At 47.7% G+C, this 24,770-nt stretch overlaps 1 protein-coding gene and 3 non-coding genes across 4 annotated transcripts; all 4 read right to left on the bottom strand.

The window, feature by feature from the left end:
* Positions 1-2,212: 2,212 nt before the first annotated feature.
* On the bottom strand, positions 2,213-20,525 carry GABRE (gamma-aminobutyric acid type A receptor subunit epsilon). Its single transcript, XM_002699672.5, has 9 exons — positions 20,422-20,525; positions 16,062-16,282; positions 15,560-15,627; positions 10,695-10,915; positions 10,079-10,161; positions 8,578-8,715; positions 4,711-4,863; positions 4,395-4,594; positions 2,213-4,103 (listed from the first exon to the last, which is right to left on the bottom strand). Exons 1-9 carry the CDS (start codon positions 20,472-20,474, stop codon positions 3,756-3,758), a joined length of 1,485 nt encoding a protein of 494 aa, XP_002699718.1. The 5' UTR covers positions 20,475-20,525; the 3' UTR covers positions 2,213-3,755.
* Positions 5,391-5,487, bottom strand: MIR3431 (microRNA mir-3431). Its single transcript, NR_037519.1, has one exon. It is a non-coding gene; the product is annotated as a microRNA mir-3431 (primary transcript).
* MIR224 (microRNA mir-224) lies at positions 7,321-7,401 on the bottom strand. The gene has a single exon (NR_031149.1). It is a non-coding gene; the product is annotated as a microRNA mir-224 (primary transcript).
* Positions 8,355-8,439, bottom strand: MIR452 (microRNA mir-452). The gene has a single exon (NR_031058.1). It is a non-coding gene; the product is annotated as a microRNA mir-452 (primary transcript).
* Positions 20,526-24,770: the final 4,245 nt, after the last annotated feature.

The raw sequence follows: 24,770 nt of genomic DNA on the forward strand, positions 1-24,770 counted from the left end.
GATTTTATTTATCTGAAGCAAATGAGCCTGAACAAAGTGAGGAATGAACTGTGGAGGATGCTGTGGTGTGTTACCAAGGCCTTCCACATCCTTACCTCTTTGACCCTGAAGCTCTTGTTTCTCCAACTGCTGATTGTTGGAGGCTGACTACTTCAACTGAGTCCTTCTTCAGACACACCCAAGTTCATATCCCTTGCAAGTTCATGCTCACATCCAGTAACTGATAAATGCAAGAGTATAAATGCCTAGCCTCCTTGCCCTGATTTGTGGCAATTTGGAAAATCCACCCCAACTCTAAAACTCCTTACGTATACAGCTGAAGACCTAATGGTGGCTGCAATGACCCTAAGAGCACTCCCCAATCAACTCCTTACATGCTAATCTCAGTCTCAGAGATTGCTTCCCAGAAAAACTCACCATTGACAGTGTGTTTTGTTATACTTTTCTTTCTTTTTTTTTTGCTTTTCCATTAGTTACTATTTCTTAGTATGAACAAATTTTTCAGCACTTTCCTTTACAGTTTCTGGTGTTTTATGTCATGCTTATAAAGGCCTTTCCCATCCCAAGAAAACATATTCACCCATATTATCTTAGGACTTTCTTAAAAACTTTTAAAATGTTTGATTCATCTGTGATGTTGATGTAAAGAAAGCAACAGAGACCCAGTTTTATTTACTTTTAAATGAGTAGCTAGTTCTCCTGACACTAATTAATTTTTAACTCCCTCTTCCCCTCAAACTTTTCTAAGATATAATGTGCTTTTATCCTTTTTCCAGTTTCTAGGTTTCCATGCTTAACTTATTTATCTTCCATTGTGCTCAGTAATTGAAATGCTTAAATCATGGATTTTTCTCTGAATGTGGTACTGGCTGCATCTCATGTGTTTTTAAACATATGGAGTTTTTTCTTCATTAATTTGATTTTTTGATATTATGCACCCAATTATGGTTTTAATTTATTCATTTTAAAAGAACTGTTTACATGAGCATCTTAAAATTTACTAATGGTAGGAATTTTGTTTTTAGTGTTACTGTAATGTGTTGAAGAAATCAGGTTTGCACTATCTGTTTCAAAATGCATTTAAATATGAGTGCTCACAAATTTGCATGTCCTCATTGCTCAGGAGCCAGGCTTTCTCTCCCCCATCTCTGCATCTAATATAACTAAAAGTGAGCAACTATTTTCCTTGTTACTTATTATTATTAATTGTAATGTGTCATGGGTTAGGACATCAGAAAATATACAGTAAAGGCATTTACTGTAATGTAATGATTTCTTACAGGGAAATCATTTCAAGAACTTTATGGCAAAACTGTTGGCTGTTCAGATAACATTTTGTCTCCTGCTTTGTTCTTATTATTGTTTCTGACTTTCCTTAGAGCTGGATGTGTCAAAGGATGCCAGGGCCAACACTTCCCAATACCTTTTTAGAAAGTTCATTTGAAGGGTAATCAACCAAGATCTCCAGGCTTGTTGTAAGCCAAGACAGGGAATTGACTTTGTCCCACTCCACTATTGACTGGTTGTGTGATAGTTGCCTCAGCATCCCCATCTTTAAATAGGGAGTGTTCTGAGTCTGATGATCTTTAGAAAGCTAACTAGATGAAGCTAGAATGATGGGCAAAGCAAAAGAAACATGGAGGGGAGAAGAGGTATAGGAGTAAGTAAGGGAATCAGTAAAGGGGGGGCGCCCACTTGGTCAGTATCTTCCCTTAAGTTCTCCACTGAGAGAAAAGTACATGGCAAGTGCATGGTAGGTCTACGAGTCATGGATGGGGGAGTATAACAAAGATTTGAGTCACTGCGTTAAGATTTAAAACCTCAGCAGAAGGCTTCCCTGGTGGTCCAGTGGTTAAAAATCCACCTGCCAATTCAGGGGACACAAGTTTGATCCCTGGCCCAGGAAGATTCCACATGCCACGGGGCAACTAAGCCTGTGCACCACAACTACTGAGCCCATACTCTAGGGCCGGTGAGCTGTAACTACTGAAACCCACCCCCTAGAGCCCGTGCTCCACAGCTCCACAGCAAGAGAAGCTACCTCAATGAGAAGCCTTCACACCCCAACAAGAAAGTAGCCCCTGCTTTCCACAACTAGAGAAAGCCCATGCACAACAACAAAGACCCAGTGATGCCAAAAATAAGTAAAATTAAAAAAAATAAAACCTCAGCAGAGAACAAACTTGAACACCCAAGAAACCAGCCATGACAATTTTATGCTTTGCTGATATATTTATTGATATATTCCCCCTTTACAGTTGATGGTGACAAAAAGCAGATGGAGCCCTACCCTACCCACCCCCCCCACAATAAAATACAGACACAGATTTCATTCAGCATATACAAGCATTGGGGCGTGTCCAAATTCACCTCACTGGGTTACTAGAGCCAGGAGAGATTAGATCTTTGGGGCAGTCTGAGCACCTGGGGCCCAGGAATTGAGCAGGCCAATGCTGAAAAGAGGCTGCCACTCTGGGCCCTGCCACTGGGGTGTCAGCAGAGGCTATAGAATCAAATCATGGTGGAAAGAGCTGCCTAGCCCTGTCACGTGACAGTGGGCTCCTGGGTAGTTTCCAGTGAGATCCACAGTCCCATAGAAATCTGTGCCTCAGGGTTCTCATCTGCAAAATGGGGATAAGAATCCTGCCCTGAATATATCACTGGGCTATGAGGCTCAAAATAGAAATAATTTGTCAAAAGTGCTTTTGCAAAAGGTAAAGTGCTGTACAAATTTAAGGGAATTCAATTGATTGATTGTGATTGTCAGAGTGCCCCAGAAATAGGAGTGGACCAGCTCACAGGTCCACGGGCCAAGGAAGTGGCAGAACTCCTATGCTGTGCCTCAGCTGGGCACCAATCAATGCGGGTAATGTCTGCTGCAGAGAGCAGAATTCCCTTAGTTTCTTGGCCCCAGGAAGTCACCATGGCCTAGCACCTGGGTTGGGGCTGGGAAAGTCACTGGGGAAGTCACAGAAAAGTCACAGGGGTCAAGTGGGAGGACGAAAGGGGCATACAAAGCAGGGGGTCATTACTATCATCACACACGAAAATAGACACCCACTGGATGCAAGGCATTGAACTGGTGGTGCAGATGAGTAATGAAGGCCCGCAGGGAGGAGAGAGGGAGGTATCACAGCAGCAGAGGGAGGGGTACTGTCCTCACTTGCTGGCTCCCCTCCTCCTAAAGGAATCATGCCAGTGCCCATCTATCTGCAGGGGAAGGGAGGGCAGGGAGACAAGAGTCAAGAATATAATCATTGGACCTAGGATGGAGATCCCCTCCCCCTGTTACACTGCTGCCCAACATCGTTAGGAGGTGCCAGGATCAGGCAAGCAGCTGGTATATGCACTTTGAGGCTGAGGCCAGAGCTGGGCCCAGAGCACCACAAAGGCAGTGCTGGGTTTCTGGGAAAAGGCAGTGGGTGTTAGCCCTTTGGGGAGATGGCTAATCCGCTCACATATGGACACCATCTTAGGGAGCTGGTTGCTGAGTCTATGTTTCAAAGCCTGAGCGTCATACATGCCCCAGGAAGAACAGAGATGGGGCCGTTCTACTTGAGATGGACCGCTAAGGAGATTTGGTGAATGGGCCAGGTGGGGTGCGACTGGCAAGGAGGGATGCCCTGCCAGCTGCTGGCTGGGGAAGGGGAAGGAAAGACATTCTCTGGTTGCTGCTTTCCTCCAACTCCCTTAGCAAAGGCTGTGGGACCTCCTGGGGAACTGGGGAGGCTGCCCCACAGGGTACCAGCTGGCACCTACAGGTTAAGGCAAACAAGCCAATAGATCACATTGAAGAAGAAGAAGGTGACCGGGAAAATCACTCGCGAGTAGTTATCCAAGCGGTAGACATGGATGAAGAGGCGGCCCTGCTGCCAGCTGCTGGCGTCACAAGTGGGGACCATGCAGCAGTACTTATCACACCACCTGCTGCAGCCAGCAGAGCGCTGGAGGCGGCTTGGCCTGGTGGCCTGCCGGGCTGGGCAGGATGGGCCTTCATCTTCCTCACTCTCCCCCAACTCCTCCTCCTCAGAGTCCTCAATGTCGCACACAAAAGCTTCCGGATGCTCAACGACAGGGATGCGGACACGGATCGTGGCACGAGGCTGAAAGGAATGAGCAAAGAAGTCAGAATGAGTCAAGGGAAGATGAACAAAGCCTAGGTGCTGTCTCAAGGATTCCTGAGGATTCAGTGCTTGGCACCCTGTTTCTTTTCCTGCACCCCCCACTCCAGAATTTCCACCATCACACCAGAAAATTTACCCAATGCCCCCCAGAGTCCCAGGTTACCCCTCATTACTTGGTGAGCTGGCCACCCATGTGTCATGAGTACCGGTGCCCTACTTGCATGCCTCCATCCTCCAAAGCCTTGCCACCACTCCCATACCAGCTCATACATGGCGAAGTATGGGAGAACCACGAGGCGCCGTCCGGTTGTAGGTCAGGAAGTTGAGCACAGCAAACTCCATCAGAGCACAGAAGCAGAAGACGAAGCAGATGGCGATGTAGAAATCCAAGGCTGTGATATAGGACACACGTGGGAAATTCTTCCGCGAGAAGGTGCCCAAAGTGGTCATGGTGAGTACAGAGGTGATCCCTGTGAAAGGAGACGAGTGGAGGTGGACGGCACCACTAGCTTATATATTACACTTTGGAAAGGCCCCCGGAGAAGGCAATTCTGTGCCCAAGGAGATGCCTACCTCACCCACTTACCTAGAGAAGTCCTGGCTGGAGCAGACTCTTTCTTGATCCAAAAGGAAATCCAGGAGACCATTGTGGTCACAGAGGAAGGAACATAGTTATGAAAGGCCACAAAGCCAAACCGCCTGCTCACGTTGAAGTAAAGTGTCATGACTATGAAATCACCTGGAAGATATTTAAAAAATACTTCCTCACTACAGCACTGCCACGAGGGTGTCCTACATGCAGAAAGACATGCATACTAAGGGCCCAATAGGGGCTCATGGGATGCCCACCACGGTCCTTGGACAGAGGCACATTAAGGCAATGCCACACACAGAGACATAGAGGAAGCCCAAGAGGAGACTCACTGCCAGGTCCATGGTCAGTTAAGAGTCAAGCCAGGGCTAGAACCTTCATTAGTTCTCTCTCAATTCACTGTCACACACCCCGTATCCATCTTTTTAGGATAGGGAGCAGAATAGTCAAGTGAAAGCAATAAAATCAGTTAGCCCTCTAGATATCAGAACCATATGGCTAATGTCCAGGTGGCTGACTGAGGCCTCCACGTCCACACCTTACTCTAAACTAACCCTATGTACTCAGCTTCCTTGAGATAGCGTGTGGATATTTATACCAATATCCAAACCCTGGACTCCTGTTCTTAGTCTATTACCCTAGCCCAAAATGAGTGTTTCAAGAAAATAGAAGAATTAGCTGAAAGTGAAAATTTCAGTCAGTCCTCTAGATGTCAGGTCTGCAGAACATACATCCACAAGGCTGACTGAGGTTTTCGCATTCATTGGGTATCGTGTCCTTGATGTTGGCTCTCAGCCTAGGCAGTGATGGCTTGTGCAGGACCTGAGGACAGCCTCTATCTCCACTTGGCATCTTCTGTTGGACCCTTCATGCTGCCTTATACTCTGACATGCCCAAACACTCTGCATGCTTATCATGACCCCTGGGGATTCTGGAGGCCTTTCTGAGGCCAGAATATCTCTTTTTACTCTCAACATCATGTTGGGTTTACAATAGTTCAAATTCTGGCTCCTCAGTGAAACTAAGCTCCAACTCTCCACCGCAGTGATGCTGTAGAATTCGCTGGCCTTATTAGGTGGGTTTTTAAACACCTTCAGGGCAGGTCTCATCTGAGCCCCATTGCTACATTCTTGCCCAGCCCAGCCCAGCACAGCCTAGAACCCAGCAGATGCACAGCAACTCTTGGTGCTGCCCAGCAACAGTTCTGTACAACAGACCAGAACACTAACCTGTCCATGTGTCTTCCTATTTTAGAAAATAGATCACCTGCCCAGCAAGTCTGGGTATGTTGGGACTGAATGGGAAGACCAGCCTTTCCTACTCACCTTGGCAGCACTGACACTCAAGGGGCAAGACTTCTCAGAATCTTCTGGAAAAGGCCAGGGAGTTGCCTGGGGCCAGTTGAATACCTGTGTCCAGAATAGTAGCTTTGCGGATAGAAGTCCTCCTCCGGGGCTGCTGCAGGGACCACTCATCCTTGCCTACTAGCCAGAATGTTATTTATTGAGATTCTAGCTCCTTCTCCTGGGGTCTCAACTGCAATTAAAATGGCCCTACTCAGCTATAGCCACTCTGCACAAAACTTTGCTGAGTTTATATATTCTTGTTGCAATAAGATTGATTATCCTATTGGCTTTTTCTATTTTTATTTTGTCTATTTCACCAATAAGAAGAACCTTCTCTACTTTTCAACAGATGGGAACTTATCCTTTAAGGCCAAGTGAAGGTACTAACACACACTTTCTTATTTCTGAGGAATGGAGGAGCATGGGTAAGGGAAAAAAGATATCTGGGGCTGAGGAGCCAGAGGGGGAGAAAAGCTAAAGATGCTTTCTGCTCTTATCTGCCTCAGCCAGAGCACAGTTGGTCACTGCACTGTCAGAGGAACACAATGAAAAAGACCGTGTCCAGGGGACTGAGACTAGAAGGATGAGTGGAGCCAAAGCTTTGAAGAACAAAGGGGAGGGAAAAGAACTACAGCTGTATAGTCTATAAAAGAATATGATCCAGGGTTGGAACTATAATACTGGCTCTTTGATCTTGACCCTGTGGAAGACTGACTAGACTTACTGGAAGCTCAGTAGTTCTAGGGAAAAAGAGCTAAGTCTAACGGGTGAAAGTTCCAGAGATTTCAATTTCAGATGAACACAGAGGTTTTTCTGATGAACAGAGTTGTCTCGCGAAGGAAGAAACTCCCTTGCAAGAAAGCAAAATCCTAATCATGGGTGAATTCTGTATCAAAGGCTCAACAGCCAGCAGTGAAAGATGCCCCACTCACTGGGGGTAAGGCTCCTGAAGCAGAGGTTCTCTGGTTGAAGGCCCAAGGTAGCCAGGGTACCAAGCTAGCACTGCATTCTGAACCCTTAGGGGCTTAGGACCTAAGTCTATTCCAGACAGAGAGAACTGCCCAGGGACCGACTGAAAGATAACTATGTTTATCTGAAAGTTCCAAAGATAATTATGATACTGAAGAAACTATGATTCAAGATCAGCTCATCTCTTGCAGAAGATAAAGGAGGCCTTCTCCTTTCTCTCAAGAACTCTCCTCTCTTCCAAGGAGGGCAGGGTGCTTACCTATTGTCATTGGTGATGATGCTGCCACTGGGGCTTTGTAGTCACTAGGGTACCATTTTGAAACAATGTACAACCATCTACTAAACGGAACCACTAGTGACTTGAAAGCCCATGGGCCTTGTCTCCTGCCGCTTTTGATGATGGGTCCCCACCTGTCTGGGGAAACCAAGGTGCAGAAAGGTAAGAGGCATGCCAATGGTCAGCCGGCAGAAGAGCAAGGGTCCCAAGTCAAAGGGAGTAAAATAGCTTACCCAGAGCCCCCAAGAAAAAGAAAGCACTTGTAAAGCAGCGTTCTACCCCTGCCTAGTACTGTGCAAGCAAAGCTCTAGCGAGATGAGCATGGGCTATTCCTCACCCAGGGACCAACTCAACGAGTAAAGCAAAAGCAGATTTTCTGCCTAGCCACATGGAAGCCAAGCAAGACATCTTCCATGGCAAATGGCTGGCTGGGTGACTGGTTCCATCCGCAGGCTGGAAACGGTGAGGGCAGAGCCGCCACTGCCCTGACTGGTCAGTGTGTGTGAAAAGGCTGCTCCCAGAGCAGCCCCAGGGAGGCCCCTTGGCTCCTCCTCATTCAGATCACCTAGGAACACAAGCAAAGACACTCACACCTAATTGGGAGCTAAAGTATAATAGACCCAGGACCCTCCCCTTTAGTCCTTGTGAGGGACAAGGTCAGAAAACCAATGATCACCATCCAAGTTGAATCCACCACGAAGCCTTTGACGGGAATCTGTGCGTGTCAGGGCTGCTCCTTTAAAATAAATGTTGATACGGCAGGTATTGTAGCTGCTGAAACCTCTTCCAGATTATCCCAGCCCTCACATAGCTGATGACAGAACTCCAGCCTCCAACCTCCCATCAGGACAGACTGCATCCCACTCAACTGGAACCACTTGGATTGTTCTGAGTATGGAAAACTCACATGACCTCCATTTCCCCAAGTGTCCAAGTAGGTCAGTTGTAACAAAGCTCTGGAAACCAAAAGGTCTGCATGACAAGGCTAGTTGCAAATTCTGACAGCAACAAAACTTTATCTACTCACCTACCCTCTCCGGGGCTTGGCAAAGCACTTACTTCTTTGCAGATGAGACTGAGATATAGTTACAAAGTCTCAGTTTCCTCTGCAAACAGTTGTAAGTGCTTAGCATTTATAAGACAGGAGCCATGGTCTACAATATTGTCATGGAATGAGTACATAGCATTTGGACGAATGGATGGCTACCTTCAGCCATCCTTACCACCCTCCTGGGCCTCTGGCTAGCCCTGGCTCAAAGGTGCACTTACCAGCCAGGGTTGTGACAGTTTCAGTCGTGTTGCTCACTCCCGTAAAGTCAAACTGGAAGAGCTTCCAGGAATTACTCTCATTGATTTTAAGCATGAAATTTTCCCACTTGTAGATTAGGTCATTCTCAGGATAGGAAACTGTAAGGCAATGTGGGAAGACGAGTCATGTGAGACTGGGAAGCTGAGCTGAGGCCTCCAATGTCATGGTGTCTGAGCAATGCCCTGGAGTCCTGACTCTGGCTGCACCAGCTGTGGGGCCTTACCTCTCTTACCTCATTGTTGAAGTCCATCCAGTAAGTGCATTTACTGAGCATTCCTCAGTACCATGCTCTGTGCTAGACACACAGAGGTGAGCAAGGCAGGAGCCCTGCCTTCAAGCATTCACATTTTATTGAATAAGACAGTGAGTACACATCTGTAATTGTTGGAATTCCTCTGAGAAACCTCTGCCCGTGGGACAGTGGGGAAACAAAGGAGGGAAAGATCAGTTGGGGACACACCCAGAAAAGACTATTCTATAGAGTGGGTGACATGCTCAGTAAGTCTTAAAATCCAGTATAAATATTCTCTGTACGGATGAGGCTGAAAGGGTGAGGAGTGTGTTCTATGCACAGAAAGGTGAAAATGCCAGATGTATTATGGAAACATTAAAAGTTCAGGATGGCCGGCTCACAGAAGATGGATGAGGTATGTAGGAGTGGATAGCAGGGGCCAGTTCATGAAGGGCCTTGAGTGCTACTTTAAGCAATTTGGAATTGATTTGAGAGTTCAGGAAGAATTTGAAACTAAGGAGTAACCTAGTCTAGATAGGTCACTCTAGCTCTTATATGAGGATGGCCTGTTGACAGGGAGATCAGTTATGGGAGCCCAGTGCAGTAACTCAGGCACAGTAAAATGAACAAAGGCAGGAGCCAAAGCTGTGGCAGAGAGAATGCAGAGAAATAAAATCAATAGAGATTCTGGAGGGAACATCAACAGGATGTGGTGATTGGATAGATGTAGGAGGTAAAGAAGAAAGAAGCATCAAAGTTCTTGGCTTGGAAAACTGAGTGTTTGATGGTGCCTTTCAATGAGACATATGGGAACACAGAAGCAATGCATTTGTTTTGAGGGTAGAGGTTGGGAGGAGACCGTGTATTTAATGTTAGACATGGTCAGCTTCAAAGTGAAGATGTTTCAAAGTCCAAGTGGAAGATGACAAAGATCTAAACCAAGGTAGTAGTGACAGTGAAGATGGAGAGCAGACATACTTGAGATACACTTTAGAGGTGACTGATTTGAAATGGGGTGGAAAGGAGAAGGAGGAAGCCAACACGAAGCCCAGGTTAAGCAACACAGCATTGTCAGCAGGAAAGATGAGGATGGACTGGGAGGCCCTGGGCAATCTTGGTACCATCTTAAGGGAAAAACAAAGGCAGAAAAATGTAAGGGGCAAGGATGAGAAAAAGAAGGGGCCCAGTGTGATGACTCTGGGGTCCCAGAAACCTAAGAATGTACTCACAGCTAGAGAAAGACAGAGGGCAAGAGTGAGAGTCCATTGGAAATTTGAGCATGTGGAGTGAGCATCCAGCCTCAATGGTCATCCTGGAAGGGAGAAAGGAGCCTCATTAGGCTGGCCCTGAATACTTAGGTATCCACCCAGCTTGGGCCTGGGGACCACCGCCAATGAGTGGCAATGGTGGGATTTGAGATTAAGAGCTCAAAGGAGAGACAAAAAGAGTGGAAGAACAGCTTGGATGTATCTGGCTACTCTGGCCTCCATCATCAGAGAAATGTATGGACTAGCTTAGATGGGCTTGTGTTTCTTGCCCATCCCAGCTTCAAGGACCTGCCAACACTCCCCCACTCTTTACCGCCTCCCCGGCCCCATATCACCCAGATATCAGTCCCAGCTATGCCACAAAGTCAGGCTGTGGCCTTAAGCAATATCTTCTTATTCTGAGGCTTTAGTATGTATGTCTATACACCAAAGGATTGAGCTCATGGTTTGGGAAAGCTGGGGGGGGTGCCCTTAGAAGTATCATTCAGGATGAAACCTCAGTCCGTGTTTCTTTGGCAAAAATTCTCAGAGGGGGAAGAAGAGTTGCAGGAGGCAAGACTCTAGAAGCTTGACATACCTGATGGTGTACAACACCTTGCCATCCTTGTGGATGCGGACCATCTGGTTGGGCATGGTGATTGAGTGCTCATAGGTCCTCTTAGAATTCCTAAAAAAGGTGTCTGGGACCCACAGCAGGCTCACCAAGTTGCCACTCAGAACAAAGCTCTCAAAGCTGCCATTGAAACGAAGGCGTTCATCATACCAAGTCTGGCAGAAGGTGATGTCAATGGTGTATTCCTGGTGGCAAGGATAGAAAAGCACACATTTGGGGCTGTGCAGACAAAGAACGGGAGAAAGCAATGGCACCCCACTCCAGTACTCTTGCCTGGAAAATCCCATGGACAGAGAAGCCTGGTAGGCTGCAGTCCATGGGGTCACTAAGAGTCGGACACGACTGAGCGACTTCACTTTCACTTTTCACTTTCATGCATTGGAGGAGGAAATGGCAACCCACTCCAGTGTTCTTGCCTGGAGAATCCCAGGGATGGGGGAGCCTGGTGGGCTGCCGTCTATGGGGTCTTGCAGAGTCGGACACGACTGAAGCGACTTAGCAGCAGCAGCAGCAGCAGACAAAGAACATCCCCTTGCCATCTTGTGATGGACCTATCTAGTAGACACGAGCCCACTTAGGTTTGCACAGAGGAAAACAGCATGGGTTTGGTTGAAGGACATTCTCTATTTCCATGTATTCCAGAAAGAAAAAAAAAATCCCAAATGAACAGCAATCTGGGAAGACATATTTAACCCAGAAACAGACAGACAATGGTGGCTTAATTGTAAAGGCTGGGCTCATCACGTCAATACTCCCTTGTAGGACTATGATGCTACTCCAGTCAGGCTAACACCATCTGGGCTCCCACATTTGCATAGCAAATCAAAGATGTCAGGTCAAAATCATTCTAAACATTTACAAACATATGCACCTTTGATTGCATACAATAAAGTTGCCCCTTTCACCTTTTATTTGGGGAGCACAGATGTTAATTAACCCATAAGTATTTGGTCTCTAGATATGGTCTATCACATAAATTGTTAAATATCAAAAAGAAGGTTTAAGAGGAAGAAGTAGGAGAAGCTAGAGATCTGCACCACTGGTATTGAAAGGAGGAAAAAAAAAAAAAAACAAACAGATTATAACAGAACTGCAAGTAGCTTGAACAGCAAGTACCAGAACAAGGCCAAGGTACAACCTTTAGGGCTAGTTCAATCTCCTTTACTTTAGAGGTCAGAGAGAAAGGAGTCTGTTCGAAATCAAATAGTTAATGGGAACATACTGGCTCTGATGCTCAGAGCACCATTGCCATGGCCCTGCCCTGGGACCACCTCCACCTGCCTTACCCTCCAGGGCTTACTCCACTTGTTCCAAGAATCCCTTTGGGGGTCAAGATCCAGTTTTCCTCTGCAGGACCCCTAAGCCTTTCCTGTGAGTTTTCTGCATCAAATAATGCACACCACCAACCAGAAACCCACAACGAGGAGGCCTGTAGAGCCCTCGAGTTTGGGGAGCAGCGGTCAAGGCCATCTCTGCTTGCCTTTGCTACTCAGGACACAAGGTGGTGAGAGCCACTGCCCAATTACAGGGAGCCAGCCCCCCAAGACTGAGAATGTTCCCTGGAGGAGTACGGAGAATCACACAGCAAAAAGCCTGACTACCATTCACATGCAGAGCCCCCAGCCCTGCCCTGCCAAGCCACACCAGCCCTCACGAGTGCCTTCAGGGTGGCTCTGCTCTCTTGAGTGGCTGGCAGCTCCAAACCGGCCTACAGAACTGCTGAGTAACCAGAAGAAGCCTCCCCACTATGGTGCACACTTGCTCCTGTGCTACACTCTCGGGTTTCAAATAAGCATTTCATTTCCATTTAACCGGATTCCAACTGTAAGTTCAGGACACACCAACTGATAACTAACGGTTCAATTTTCCCCAGTCTGACAAGGGGACTTGTTTTCTCTCCCTGAGGACAAATCCTGTGCTCTCCACAAGCTCTGATTTATGACTGAAGGGTATTGGAACTCCTCCTCACCAAGCACCACACTCTACAGTATCACCAGAGAAAAACAGGCATGTACAAGGACTGGGACCTACAACAGCTTTAAAGAACTATGGGGAACTATGCAGATGGCCAGACTTCTCTGGTAAATTTAATACCACATGAGTGTTCGGAATCTTCTAAAGGCACTTGGCCCAGGCTAAAGCAAGATGTTACCAGCCAAAGAAAATCAAGTTATTGGCTCCTCTTTGGACCAGTTCTGTGCTACATGCCAGGTTTGGTGAGGGCTGGGTCATTAAACTGTATCCCTCAGGCTTGTCATTCCCTGGTGGCTCAGAGGTTAAAGCGTCTGCCTGGAATGAGGGAGACCCAGGTTCGATCCCTGGGTCGGGAAGATCCCCTGGAGAAGGAAATGGCAACCCACTCCAGCACTCTTGCCTGGAGAATCCCATGGAGGGAGGAGCCTGGTGTGCTACAGTCCATGGGGTCCCAAAGAGTAGGACACGACTGAGTGACTTCACTTTCACTTTTCACTCAGGCTTGTCAGGTAGCAGTCCTCCCTGTGAAATCAGTGCTGCCAACAAGAGTATGCACACAGCAAAGGCTCTTGCAGATGTTAGAAACAGATTTCCCCAAATTACATCTTACACACATAACAAGGAAGTGGTAGCCACAGATTTTCTACTACTCTTCAGGCCACTTTTGCCATGCTCCCACCAATTATCTGAAAGGTGCCTTTCTTATTAAGAGTAAATGGTGGCTATGATGGTGGGACCAGAGGACATCAAACTCTGGCTCAAAACCCAGTATTTCTTGGTTTATCAACAATTTTAGTCAAACTAATTGCTAAATTCATACTCATTTTAGTGGTAAGCACATTGATGACAGCAAAGAATAAATGTGACATCAAGGGAAGAGGGAAAAAAAGCTTTAAAATGTCAACAGAAACTCAAAAAAGATCTGACTGCTCTCACATTTCTCTTCTTCCTTCTTACTTCCCCCCAATTTGTGGCTTCAATCTTGAGCACTCTTTCTCATGTTCTTGTTTGCTCTGAGGGAAGCCACCTGCCACACGTGAGCTGCCCTGTGGGGAGGCCCACATGGCAAGGACTGGGGAAAGCCTCGAGACAGTAGCCAGAGAACTAAGCCCTGACAACAACTACATGAGAACTTACAAGTGGACCCTCCCTTAGTCAAGTCTTCAGATGACACCCCAGTCCCACCTGACACCTTAACTGCAGCCTTGGGAGACCCTGAAACAGGGAATCCAGCTAAATCATGCCTGGATTCCTAACCCACATGAGCTGTGACCTAATGATTATTTGTCATTTTAAGATACTATGCTTTGGGGTTAATTTTTGCATGAGTGAGTGAGTAAAGTCGCTCAGTTGTGTCTGACTCTTTGAGACCCCATGGACTACAGCCTACCACGCTCCTCCATCCATGGGATTCTCCAGGCAAGAGTACTGGAGTGGGTTGCCATTTCCTTCTCCAGAGGTTCTTCCCGACCCAGGGATTGAACCTGGGTCTCCCGTATTGCAGGCAGACGCTTTACCTTCTGAGCCACCAAGGAAGTCCTAATTTTTGCATAGCCAATACATAAGTACATTGTGCCCCAAGAATAAGGCAGTCAAACAAAGCATCACAGTGGGGAACCCCACTCTTGCACTTAACCTATGTAAACACCTTGAGCTTCCATGAATGTTTACTTACCTTTGAGTGTGTATCTGCAAGTACTATCTCAGAGCCTAGACGCTTAGCTCACCCAGTCACATGGTGCTTGTTGGGTACCAAGGTGTATGCTAAAACTGTCTGCCCTGGGCTAGGCTGAGGCTATGGCAGTGATGGAGTTGGTTACTCCAGTCTTCCTCATTATCAGGCTCCACAGATGAAAGTGACATTTGCAGAACATCTTTTATAATTCATTTGCTCAGCTAACATATACTGGGTTCTTGACATCAAGGAACCCATAGTTGAGAGAGCAAGGCAGACACAGAGTACATAATTACAATACAATGATGTAGAGAAGTTCAGGTAAACAACTGTGATATACGCTAGAAAGGTCTGAGAGTCAGAGAAAGGAGTGTGGTGTGAGTAAAAAAGGGAGCAACTAATAGCTGTAGAAGTCAGGGAAGATGCCGTGAAAGAGATGTCATTAGAGTTAAATCTTGAAGGATACGGTGAAAAATTGGAAAAATGCCATCCCAAAGTGGAAGTCACTTGAACAAAGGTTCAGAAGCACAAGATAGCCTGGGAACACCATACGCTAGTGTGACTAGGGCACATGATCTCTAAAGGAGTGAAAAAAAAAAATAAATAAAACTAGAGCCCTGGGTTGGCTGCAGACATGGAGAGCCTTGGCTGCTAGAGTGTGGGGTTGAATTTCATGCTTTAAGCAGGGCTGGGACTACAAGAGGCATGTCATGCAGGAGGCTGGGTTAGTAGGTTGCCTGGGGCAGGCAGAAACCTTGCATTTTGTGTATATCAAATAGGAGCTCATGGAGGCTAACTGGGGAGTACAAAAGGAGATAAGAAACTAGGGAAGAATTAGAGAAGTAGTCCTAGAGCAACAGTTGGTAACAACAAGATTAAGTCCATAAAAATCATTATCAGAATAAAAGAACCATTCCACTGTGTTGTTTAAAGTTGCTTTATTATTTTTATTTTGAATGAAATACTGAAAGATACAGTCAGGATTCCGAAGGTCCTCTTCAGGCAGCAAGGGACTTACCACTTTCAGTCTCCTTCTCAAGTCCTTATGGATTAAAATCCCCCCCCTCCAAAAGAAAAAAAAACCTCTTTTGTTACAGACACAGAAGAACCAAGTACTCAAAAGCCTCATGGGTCAGCTCCCTAGGCTAGAAGATACTATAAATCAAACCTCAGTACTCACCATGTCCATGATAGAGAGAGGCCCAAGGGTGTTGACAGACAGTTCGACAGTGACCACAGTGGGTCTCTCTGTAAAGTAAGCAGAAGTGGCAGAGGTAAGTGTCAAACAGAAGTGTGGGGCAAGGGAGGGTGTGGTCAGTGGTGAATAAAGGGGGTAAGGGTTGGACTACATGGTTTCAAGATCTGATACCATTTCTTTCTTTCTTCTCTCATGAAAAGGCCCAATTTATAGGCTGTTAAGAATTGGACATACCTCAAAGGTCAATCATCTAGTCCCGTCATCTCATTTTATAGTTGGAAAAACTGAGGGTGAGAGAAAAGTCTAGACCAAAGTCAATGGCATTGCTGAGACCAGCACTGACATCTCTTACTTGATACATCAGCAACAGCTGTTCCTGCCCCCATGCAGGCACCACCACCTACACCCCAGGCCCATTCTCCACACTTAGGCCCTCAACCCTCCTACCCTCTGGGGCCTGGGAGATTTATGTCCTGCTACTCACCTCCAATGCCAGGGCGCAGTTTGTAGTCATAGTTATGGAAGATGCCATCCAGGATTTCCGTGGCTGTTGGCATTTTGCCAAGTTTCTTATGGGTACCAACAGCAGTGGGCTTTATTTCTTCAGAGGAGAGTTCCTTTTCAGGAGGCTGGGGCTTAGGGCCATAGACCTTATCATCACTGCCAGAGGATCCCTCCTCTGATTCAACTTGAGGTCCTTCAATGCTAGAACATAAAAACAAACAAGTGAGCCTCTGTCCTCCACTCTGAGGGGGCCCAGTTGGTGCCTCCTGGGACAGAGTGAATAAGTCGGCAACCCACAGCATAGTTGAAGAGTACCTGGTAACAGTAAATCAAGAGCCAGATTATTCTTGTTAATTTCTTCTAAAACTTGTACTCTCCATTGGAACTTCCCATGCTATCCATCTTTAATGGTCATTCTTTATTTAACAAAAATCAATATCAAAAGCAAGTTTGAGATTTTAAAATAATTTTTCAAGGTAAAAGCAAGAGGACGTGGGTGCATAAGCTCTAGCCAATCAGCTGCCGTTACTAGTCTTGGTCTCCAGTCTGCCTGACCAGTGCCACCTGGGAGCAAATGGGCAGGCACAGGGCCAGGGTTGTGAGGAATGCTCAGGAAAGCCCGAGCACTCTCTCCCAGAGAGGGTCAGAACACTGCATGTCTTTGCTTTAGTGATACTCTACTACACTGGAGCTGGGGGCCAGGGATGGGGGAAGCTCTGAGAACTGAGAGAAAATAAAGACTATCATTTAGGAAATAGATGGTCAACAGGAATCCAGCCTGAGTGCCACAGCCAAAATATTACACAAAGAATTAAACTTACAAATTTTAAAAACTTAAAAAAGCCACTTGCAAATGTATAAAACACAGGAGATATGGTGTTAGAAATCAGAGTCATGCTTCCTTTGCTGGGAGGCAGTGAGGGAGGGGGCACCAGGCAGCTTGAGGTTCTGGTCACATTCCAGTCCCTGATGTGGGTGTTTTGATATCAGTGTGAATCATTTTTGGACAACTCGTCAGCCGTGCACTTATGGTTTGAGCAGTTTTCTGCATATATGTTCTGATTTTTTAAAAAAGCATTTTGAAAAATTAAAATGCTAATAAAATCTGCAAATATATGGACCTTATATGAACCCTGATTTTAAAGGGCAGACCATAAAAAACAAAACAAACCAAACACAACACAACAACAACAACAAAAAAATTATGATACATTAAGGGAGATTTGAATATTGACTGGTTAGTTTCTTCAGCGTGAAAACATTCTAAACATTTTTAGTGTAATAGTGGTATTTTATTCTGTTTTTGAAGTCCTTACAATTAGAAATACATACTAAAATAATTGCATATGAAATGATATGATGTCTGAGATTTGCTTTAAAAGATTTTAAGCTGGAAATAGAGAGTGGGTGGGATACATAGAAAATAAGACTGCCTATGAGCGGATAATTAATGAGGCTGGTGATGGGTACATGGAGATTCACTCTACTGTTCCCTGTACTTTTCTATGTCTTTGAAAAAATTTATAATTAAAAGCTTTTTCAAAAGCCATCATTGAAATTAATCTGTGATGTTGGAAGGCAGGAGAGTGTTTTTCTTTGGGGAAGAGGGTGTACTTGGAGGGGGTAGAGTGGTGAAGCTGGTGGAGGTGGGGGAGGGGGCAGGCAACTTTCTGTTTCCTGGTCTAGGTGCTGGTTAAATGGGCATGTTTCCTTTGTGAAAATCCACTCCTGATTTCTACACTCTTATATCTCAGTTACACTTACAAAATTATTTTATAGTTTACAAAATCAATTAGACAACTTGCTCCTTCAAAGAAGGGGTTAACAGGGCAGGAGATGTGGGTATGGCCTCTGTACTGCAGACCAAGGGAAGGCCAACTTGAGCAGCACAATGCATGCTCTTGGAGTATTTCAAACTCTTAGAATTGCTTAAGTGGTGTCCAGATGTGCCAAGTTGATGCCATTTCTCATGTCTGAGGTGGCTAATTCCCACTGTGGGCAAGGCAAGAACTGGGCTTGGGGAAAGCAATTTCCATTTCTAATAGCATATCCAGAGATGCCCTCTTTCCCTGAGGCTCTTCCCTCTGTCCTCTGAATAGATCATGCCAGCCTCCGTAGGGCAGGGGAGAGGGGGGCGGAGGGATGGAGAACTAGGGGACTGCAAAATGTGTGACTTGACTGGGAGCGTGGCATGATCAGGACTGTTAGCCAGAGCCTGCCATGACCCCTCCCAGAAGTCCACAGCCAACCAGAAGAACCCCTGAGTTTCGAGAGGCAAACAAACAAACAAGCAAAGGCCCAAAGACCACCACAGCCTCTCTGGCCCAAGACTATGTCTGCCATGAAAATGAGATCAGAGGGTCTTGAGGCTGCTGTCATCTGACAAATAGATTTTGCCAGTAAAAAATTTCAAACAAATCAAAAAGCCCCGTCATCCTGGGATCTTGGGGTTAAGAAGTTGCTGACAATGTATACACCTTTCCTCAGCTCGCCATTAAGCCAACTTTCACAGCTAGAAATAATAAAAACATGAAAAACACTCATGCACAAACTAGTGGGGATCTTCCCATGGGGCTTTTCAGGCATCACATCCCTCTTGATGCGATTGTCCAAGATGGAGCTGAATTTCTGCAACCCCTCCCCCACAGAGGATGCTCAGGCAGCTGGCTGGGTAAAGGGAAGAGAATATGAGAAGGGCCACTGGACTGCTTTTTTTCCCCCATATGAGTCCTCTTTTTCACCTTACAGATGGAGAAACTGAGGCCCAGATGGAGGAAGGAGCTGTGCCCAGTGTCATACAAGTGGTTTCAAGCTAAGCCTGGACCCGAGCTAGGTGGTTCAAGATGGCCCGTGCCAGCACACCCCACTGCCACCTCCCCAGCTCTTTAATGACGTCACAGGTTACCATGTGGACAGTGCCTGAACTGACAGAGTGAGTTACTGCAGTCCTCCCCCCTAGGCTGGAAGGGTAGTTTTCATCACAACAGCCCCTCTTCCTTGTTGGTTTCCTCTCTGCTCTCCTCCCCCCATCTGCACGACTATATCCCTCTTTTGCCCCAGTCACCACGTCATCTCTCCCAACTAGTCCAGTTCACATCTGGAGGGATGTGGATGACTGGAAATTCCTAGCACGCATTCAGAAATATTTACCAAGCCCCCTGATGAGGCCAGCCCCCCCTTCTCGCCAGGGCACCAATGAGCCAGCAACCAGTTACACAGCCTTGCCCCTGATGAGTTGAAGTATTCTGGGGTGGGGAGAGAAGCCATCTCCCCAATACCTCTCCCCAAAACAAAAAGCAAGACAAGTCTAGTGGTGGAGGCTTCTAGAAAGATCAGGAAGCTTAGGAACTTGTGACAGTTGCAGCTGAATGGGAAACCATCTAAAAAATGTGAAGCAGTCCTCTTTCACTCTCAGAAGCCAGAGATGCAGGGGATAACCTTCCCCTGCAAAGTCCCAGGACCCCAGGAAGGTGTGAGGGAAGCCGGCTGCTCCAGGGAAAACCTGCTGTTGATCTTTGGAAGAGTGGGAGGGGTTGAAATGCAGGATCCCAAACCACAGACCTCCGAGATGACCATTCTTGACCCCTGGCTCCAGTCAGCCAAGACCCAGCAGGGCGTCTGGGGGCTTTAGGGAGGAAGAGGGAACCCGGCGGTAGAGGGGGATGGAGTGGACAGCTGGGATGGGAACTCTTGGACTAAACCAAGGCTCCTGCCTGGGACTGGCACCAAAAGGAGCGGCGGGAAGGGAAGCAAATAAAGTCAGAGTTGTCTGGCACGGTGCCTGGTACTCACTAGGCGCTCAGAAAGGAGAAAAAAAATTTTTTTTTTCGAACGAGAGAACACACTAGCCAACACTCAAACATTTTAAGCGCAGTTTCTTCCCCCTGCCCGCACACCTCTCTGGGCGCCACGTTCCCAAAATCCCCCCAGTCCCCAGAGACACGAACCTGCCCAGGCCGGTCACCTCTTCCCAGGGAAGGCTGGGGGGCTGGTGGGGGGTGGGGGGAGGACGCGATCGGTCCCAGGCCGCTGCAGTGGTTTGGAAAGGGGGGTCCCCGGGGGTAAAGGGATGGGGCAAGGGAGCGGCCAGGTGACAGGCGTCCCGTCTTCCTTCCTGGGCGCCCCTTCAGGGGCCCGGGGCTCCCATCCTAGGGGAAGCGGGGCGAAGGCTGGCCGCGTGCGTCGAGCGGATGCAGGACCAGGGTAGATCATGCGAGGGCCTGGGGCAGGCGGGGAGTGGGGCTCGAGGAACACGGGGTGCGGGGGTCTCAGGAGCCGGCCTCATTCCCGGGGAGAGCGAGTGGGGCCTGGGACTCCTGGGTCCAGGGCTGGAGACTCACCACGGAAGGATTACCAGCGTGCCCATGAGGATCAGGAGAACTTTGGTCGACATAGCGGCGGGGACCGGCGCGACCACCTGTGCGGAGGTCGCTGCGCGCGGTCTGGCCGCACTGAGCGCGGCGTGGAGGGTTTTGTCGGGCTCCAACTTTCACTCCTCCCACTCGCCCCGCCCCGCGCCCCCCATCCTGGCTCCTCCCCCTAAGCCCCGATGGAAATCTCCGACGACGTGTACGCGGCTGCGGCAGAGGGAGGGGTGGCTCCGGCCAGGCGCGGGGAGGAGGAGGGAGACAAGGAAGAAGCCTGGTCGCCAAGGCCCCCCGCCCCCCACCGCAACCGCTGCGGCGCTGCCAGACAGCCAGGGGCGGGGGACGTGGGGGAGGGAGGAGGAGGCGAGCAGGCGGTGCGCGGGCCCCAGGCGGGGAAACCGGCGGGCCGACGCTGCTGCTGGGAGAAAGACTGCAGGCTGGGCCCGGCAGGGGCAAGATGCGGGTGCTGCGACCCCCGCCCCTGCCAGCCCGCTGGTGCGCCATGGGATCGCACTGTGGTTTCCAGCCCCTGTCTTTCCGCGCCCCTCGCCAGAACCTGTTGCACCTCATCACTTTCCCAAGTCCCCTGGCCTCTGAGATTTTCCCCCACCCTCACTCCACGCCTTCCAGCCCTTCAGAGCGCATTCCTGGGCGTCCAAAGGAACCTGGGTAATTTAGCACCTTCCTTGGCACAGGGGGAAAAAGAAGAGACTTGAGAGTCTCCCCAGGAAACTCTGATCTGAGTTAGTTACTCCGTGGGCCATTTCCCCAAGTATTTGGGGTGGAGGCGGACCCACCACCAAAGGACCAGTCCAAGGCATCCACTGGAGGACTTTTTCTGAACCCAAAGGAAACTGATGGCAATTTGGCTCCCAGTTTAGCGCCGGGGCCTGGGTGTGAGAGGGAGCACCTGGAGGAGGGGGGACGGAGCTTGGAAACCCCCTTTCCCAGATTGACTGCCCCTATCTTTTCAGAGACTTGGCTCCTGGTGACCTCCAGAGGAAGTGAGAAGCCCCTAGAGGTGGGGGGTGGGATCACTAACCCCTTTCACAGGGAACATCTCAAGTCTCTCTCAAGCATCCTTGGACTTTGTCTTTCTCATCTAGAAGCTCATGATTCACTTCGGAGGGGAAGGGATAGCAGAGATCTGCCTGTGGAGCTGATGCCAAACACTAGCAGCATCCTCAGGTGCTGCTGTACAAGGGATTGTGAGTTCCTTGGACAGGCTTTGCTGTTGTTGGGCTCAGTCACTAAGTCATGTCTGACTCTTTGCGACCCTGTGGACTGTAGCCTACCTGGCTCCTCTGTCCATGGAATTTTCCAGGCAAAAATACTGGAGTAGGTTGCTATTTCCTCCTCCAGGGGATAATCCCGACCCAGGGATCAAACCTGTGTCTCTTGCATCTCCTGCATTGGCAGGAGGATTCTTTACAAGTGAGCCACCTGGGAAGTCCTGACTTCGCTGTCACATGCTAATCTAACACATTTTCTCCATCATCCCACCCCCATCTCATCGCTATACTTTGTCATCTTCAAGACAGTGCTCACTACTGATGATGTTCTTGGGCATTTGTTTGTGAGATTGTTTATAGAACGTTTTGCCTCTGGAGTAAGCTCAGTGCCAAAAAAGAAAACAAAACAAAACCTTACAAAGAGTCTGTCTGGTTTTTCACCATATCCCTGAAACTTAAGATGAGTTTTGGGCACACAGTAGGCACCCGACAAAGATTTGTTACTGGCTTATGTGCAGTTCTGTGTGTCTTAGTGCCACTGATTTCACTGGTATCTTCTCCCTCAGCCTTTGCAAGAAAGAAGAGACTGTAGGACACATTCAGGCATCCTATGTATATCCTTCCCAGCCATGCGGCAGGGCCAGCCTCATGGGCATGCGGCCTGTGCAGCGCAACACGGCCCTACACACGGAGGTGCCTCACACTTTCATGCTTTGTCACTTTCTTGAAATTCTTAATAATTTTTGAATAAGTGGCCCTGCATTTTTGTGTTTCCCCAGGGCCCTGCAAGTTATGTAGCCGCTCTTGCCCTAGGAAACGCTGGGCTGGATGAAGCACAAGCTGGAATCAAGAGTGCTGGGAGAAATATCAATAACCTCATATATGCACATGACACCACCCTTATGGCAGAAAGTGAAGAGGAACTAAAGAAGCTCTTGATGAAAGTGAAAGAGGAGAGTGAAAAAGTTGACTAAAGTTCAACATTCAGAAAACTAAGATCATGGCATCTGGTCCCATCATTTCATGGCAAATAGATAGGGAAACAGGGGAAACAGTGGCTGACTTTATTTTGGGGGGCTCCAAAATCACTGTAGATGGGGATTGCAGCCATGAAATTAAAAGACACTTACTCCTTGGAAGGAAAGTTATGACCAACCTAGAGAGCATATTAAAAAGCAGAGACATTACTTTGTCAACAAAGGTCCATCTAGTCAAGGCTATTGTTTTCCCACTGGTCTTGTATGGATGTGAGAGTTGGAGTATACAGAAAGCTGAGTGCCAAAGAATTGATGCTTTTGAACTGTGGTGTTGGAGAAGACTCTTGAGAATCCTTTGGACTGCAAGGAGATCCAACCAGTCCATACTGAATGGAATCAGTCCTTGGTGTTCACTGAAAGGACTGATGTTGAAGCTGAAACTCCAGTATTTTGGCCACCTGATGCAAAGAGCTGACTCATTTGAAAATACCCTGATGTTAGGAAAGATTGAAGGCAGGAGGAGAAGGGGATGACAGAGGATGAGATGGTTAGATGACATCACTGACTCAATGGACATGAGTTTGGGTAAACTCTGGGAGTTGGTGATGGACAGGGAGGCCTGGTGTGCTGCGGTTCATGGGGTCGCAGAGTCAGACACAACTGAGCAACTGAATTGAACTGAACTTGCTCTAGGAACACATGCTGCAGAGCAGGGAACAAGCAAGCACAGAGCATTCCTAAGCCTATGAGAAGGAGAAATCTGCCTTTCTATTCAGCACCACACTGCTGCAGAGAGAGGTGATTTTGCAGCTACTGTACCCAGTCTTGGACTTGAAATGTCTTCTATGCATGTATTCCATCTTTTTCTCTACTGACACCGGAGCTCCAAGAATCAGAGGTTTCTCTGATTTACCTGGATTCCTGTGGGTTGAGAGCAGTGCCCCAATACTTAAAAATTGTATTTGCTGAATGATGACTGAATCCAGGCACCAAAAGAGGCAGACGGTTCCAGCTTCCCATCAGACCACTCAGCCAGGGCACCTTTCTCTTCAAAGGACTGAGACTGTTGCACTTTGCCATCCCCCTATAAAGCTCATCCACTGGATGACTGCAAGGACCTTTGGACACTCTGGGATTCTCCAAGTATTTGCCATGTGTTGCTCTTTGCCAGGTCTTAGACTTGGTGATGATGGATATACAGCAAGGCCTCAAACACAGTCACATGTGTTTCAAGAGAGGAGAGGGGATTTCTCTCAGAAATTACTGTGCATGGTTCGGTTCACTTCAGTCACTCAGTCGTGTCTGACTCTTTGTGATGCCATAGACTGCAGCATACCATGCTTCCCTGTCCATCACCAACTCTCAGAGCTTGCTCAAACTCATGTCCATCGAGTCGGTGATGCCATCCAAACATTTTATCCTCTGCCATCCCCTTCTCCTCCTGCCTTCAATCTTTCCCAGCATCAGGGCCTTTTCAAATGAGTCAGTTCTTTGCATCAGGTGGCCAAAGTATTGGAGTTTCAGCTTCAGCATCTGTCCTTCCGATGAATACTCAAGACTGATTTCCTTTAGGATTGACTGGTTTGATGTCCTTGCAGTCAAAGGGACTCTCAAGAGTCTTCTCTAACATCACAGTTCAAAAGCATCAATTCTTTGGTGCTCAGCTTTCTTATGGTCCAACTCTCACACCCATACATCACTACTGGAAAAATGATAGCTTTGACTAGACGGACCTTTGTTGGCAAAGTAAAGTCTCTGCTTTTTATATGCTGGCTTCCCTGAGAGCTCAGTTGGTAAAGAATCTGCCTGCAATGCAGGAAATCCTGGTTCGATTCCTGGGTCGGGAAGATCCCTTGGAGAAGGGATAGGCTACTCACTCCAGTATTCTCGGGCTTTCCTTGTGGCTCAGCTGATAAAGAATCTACCTGCAACGCAGGAGACCTGGGGGAGACCTGGGTTCGATCCCTGGGTTGGGAAGATCCCCTGGAGAAGGGAAAGGCTACCCACTCCAGTATTCTGGCCTGGAGACTGAGACACAACTGAACAACTTTCACTCACTCATTCATTCTAGGTTGGTCATAGCTCTTCTTCCAAGGAGCAAGCATCTTTTAAT

The sequence above is a fragment of the Bos taurus genome, chromosome X (genome assembly GCF_002263795.3).
Source record: "Bos taurus isolate L1 Dominette 01449 registration number 42190680 breed Hereford chromosome X, ARS-UCD2.0, whole genome shotgun sequence".
Lineage (NCBI taxonomy): Eukaryota > Metazoa > Chordata > Mammalia > Artiodactyla > Bovidae > Bos > Bos taurus.

Excerpts from the sequence above, each read along its gene's own strand:
- GABRE (XM_002699672.5), bottom strand. The coding sequence starts at position 20,474 with ATGTCGACCAAAGTTCTCCTGATCCTCATGGGCACGCTGGTAATCCTT. Across the intron at positions 10,916-15,559 it reads CTCTCTCTATCATGGACATG|GAATACACCATTGACATCAC; the intron begins GTGAGTACTGAG and ends CCTTGCCACCAG. Across the intron at positions 8,716-10,078 it reads CCCTCTGTCTTTCTCTAGCT|TTTCCTATCCTGAGAATGAC; the intron begins GTGAGTACATTC and ends ATTGCCTTACAG.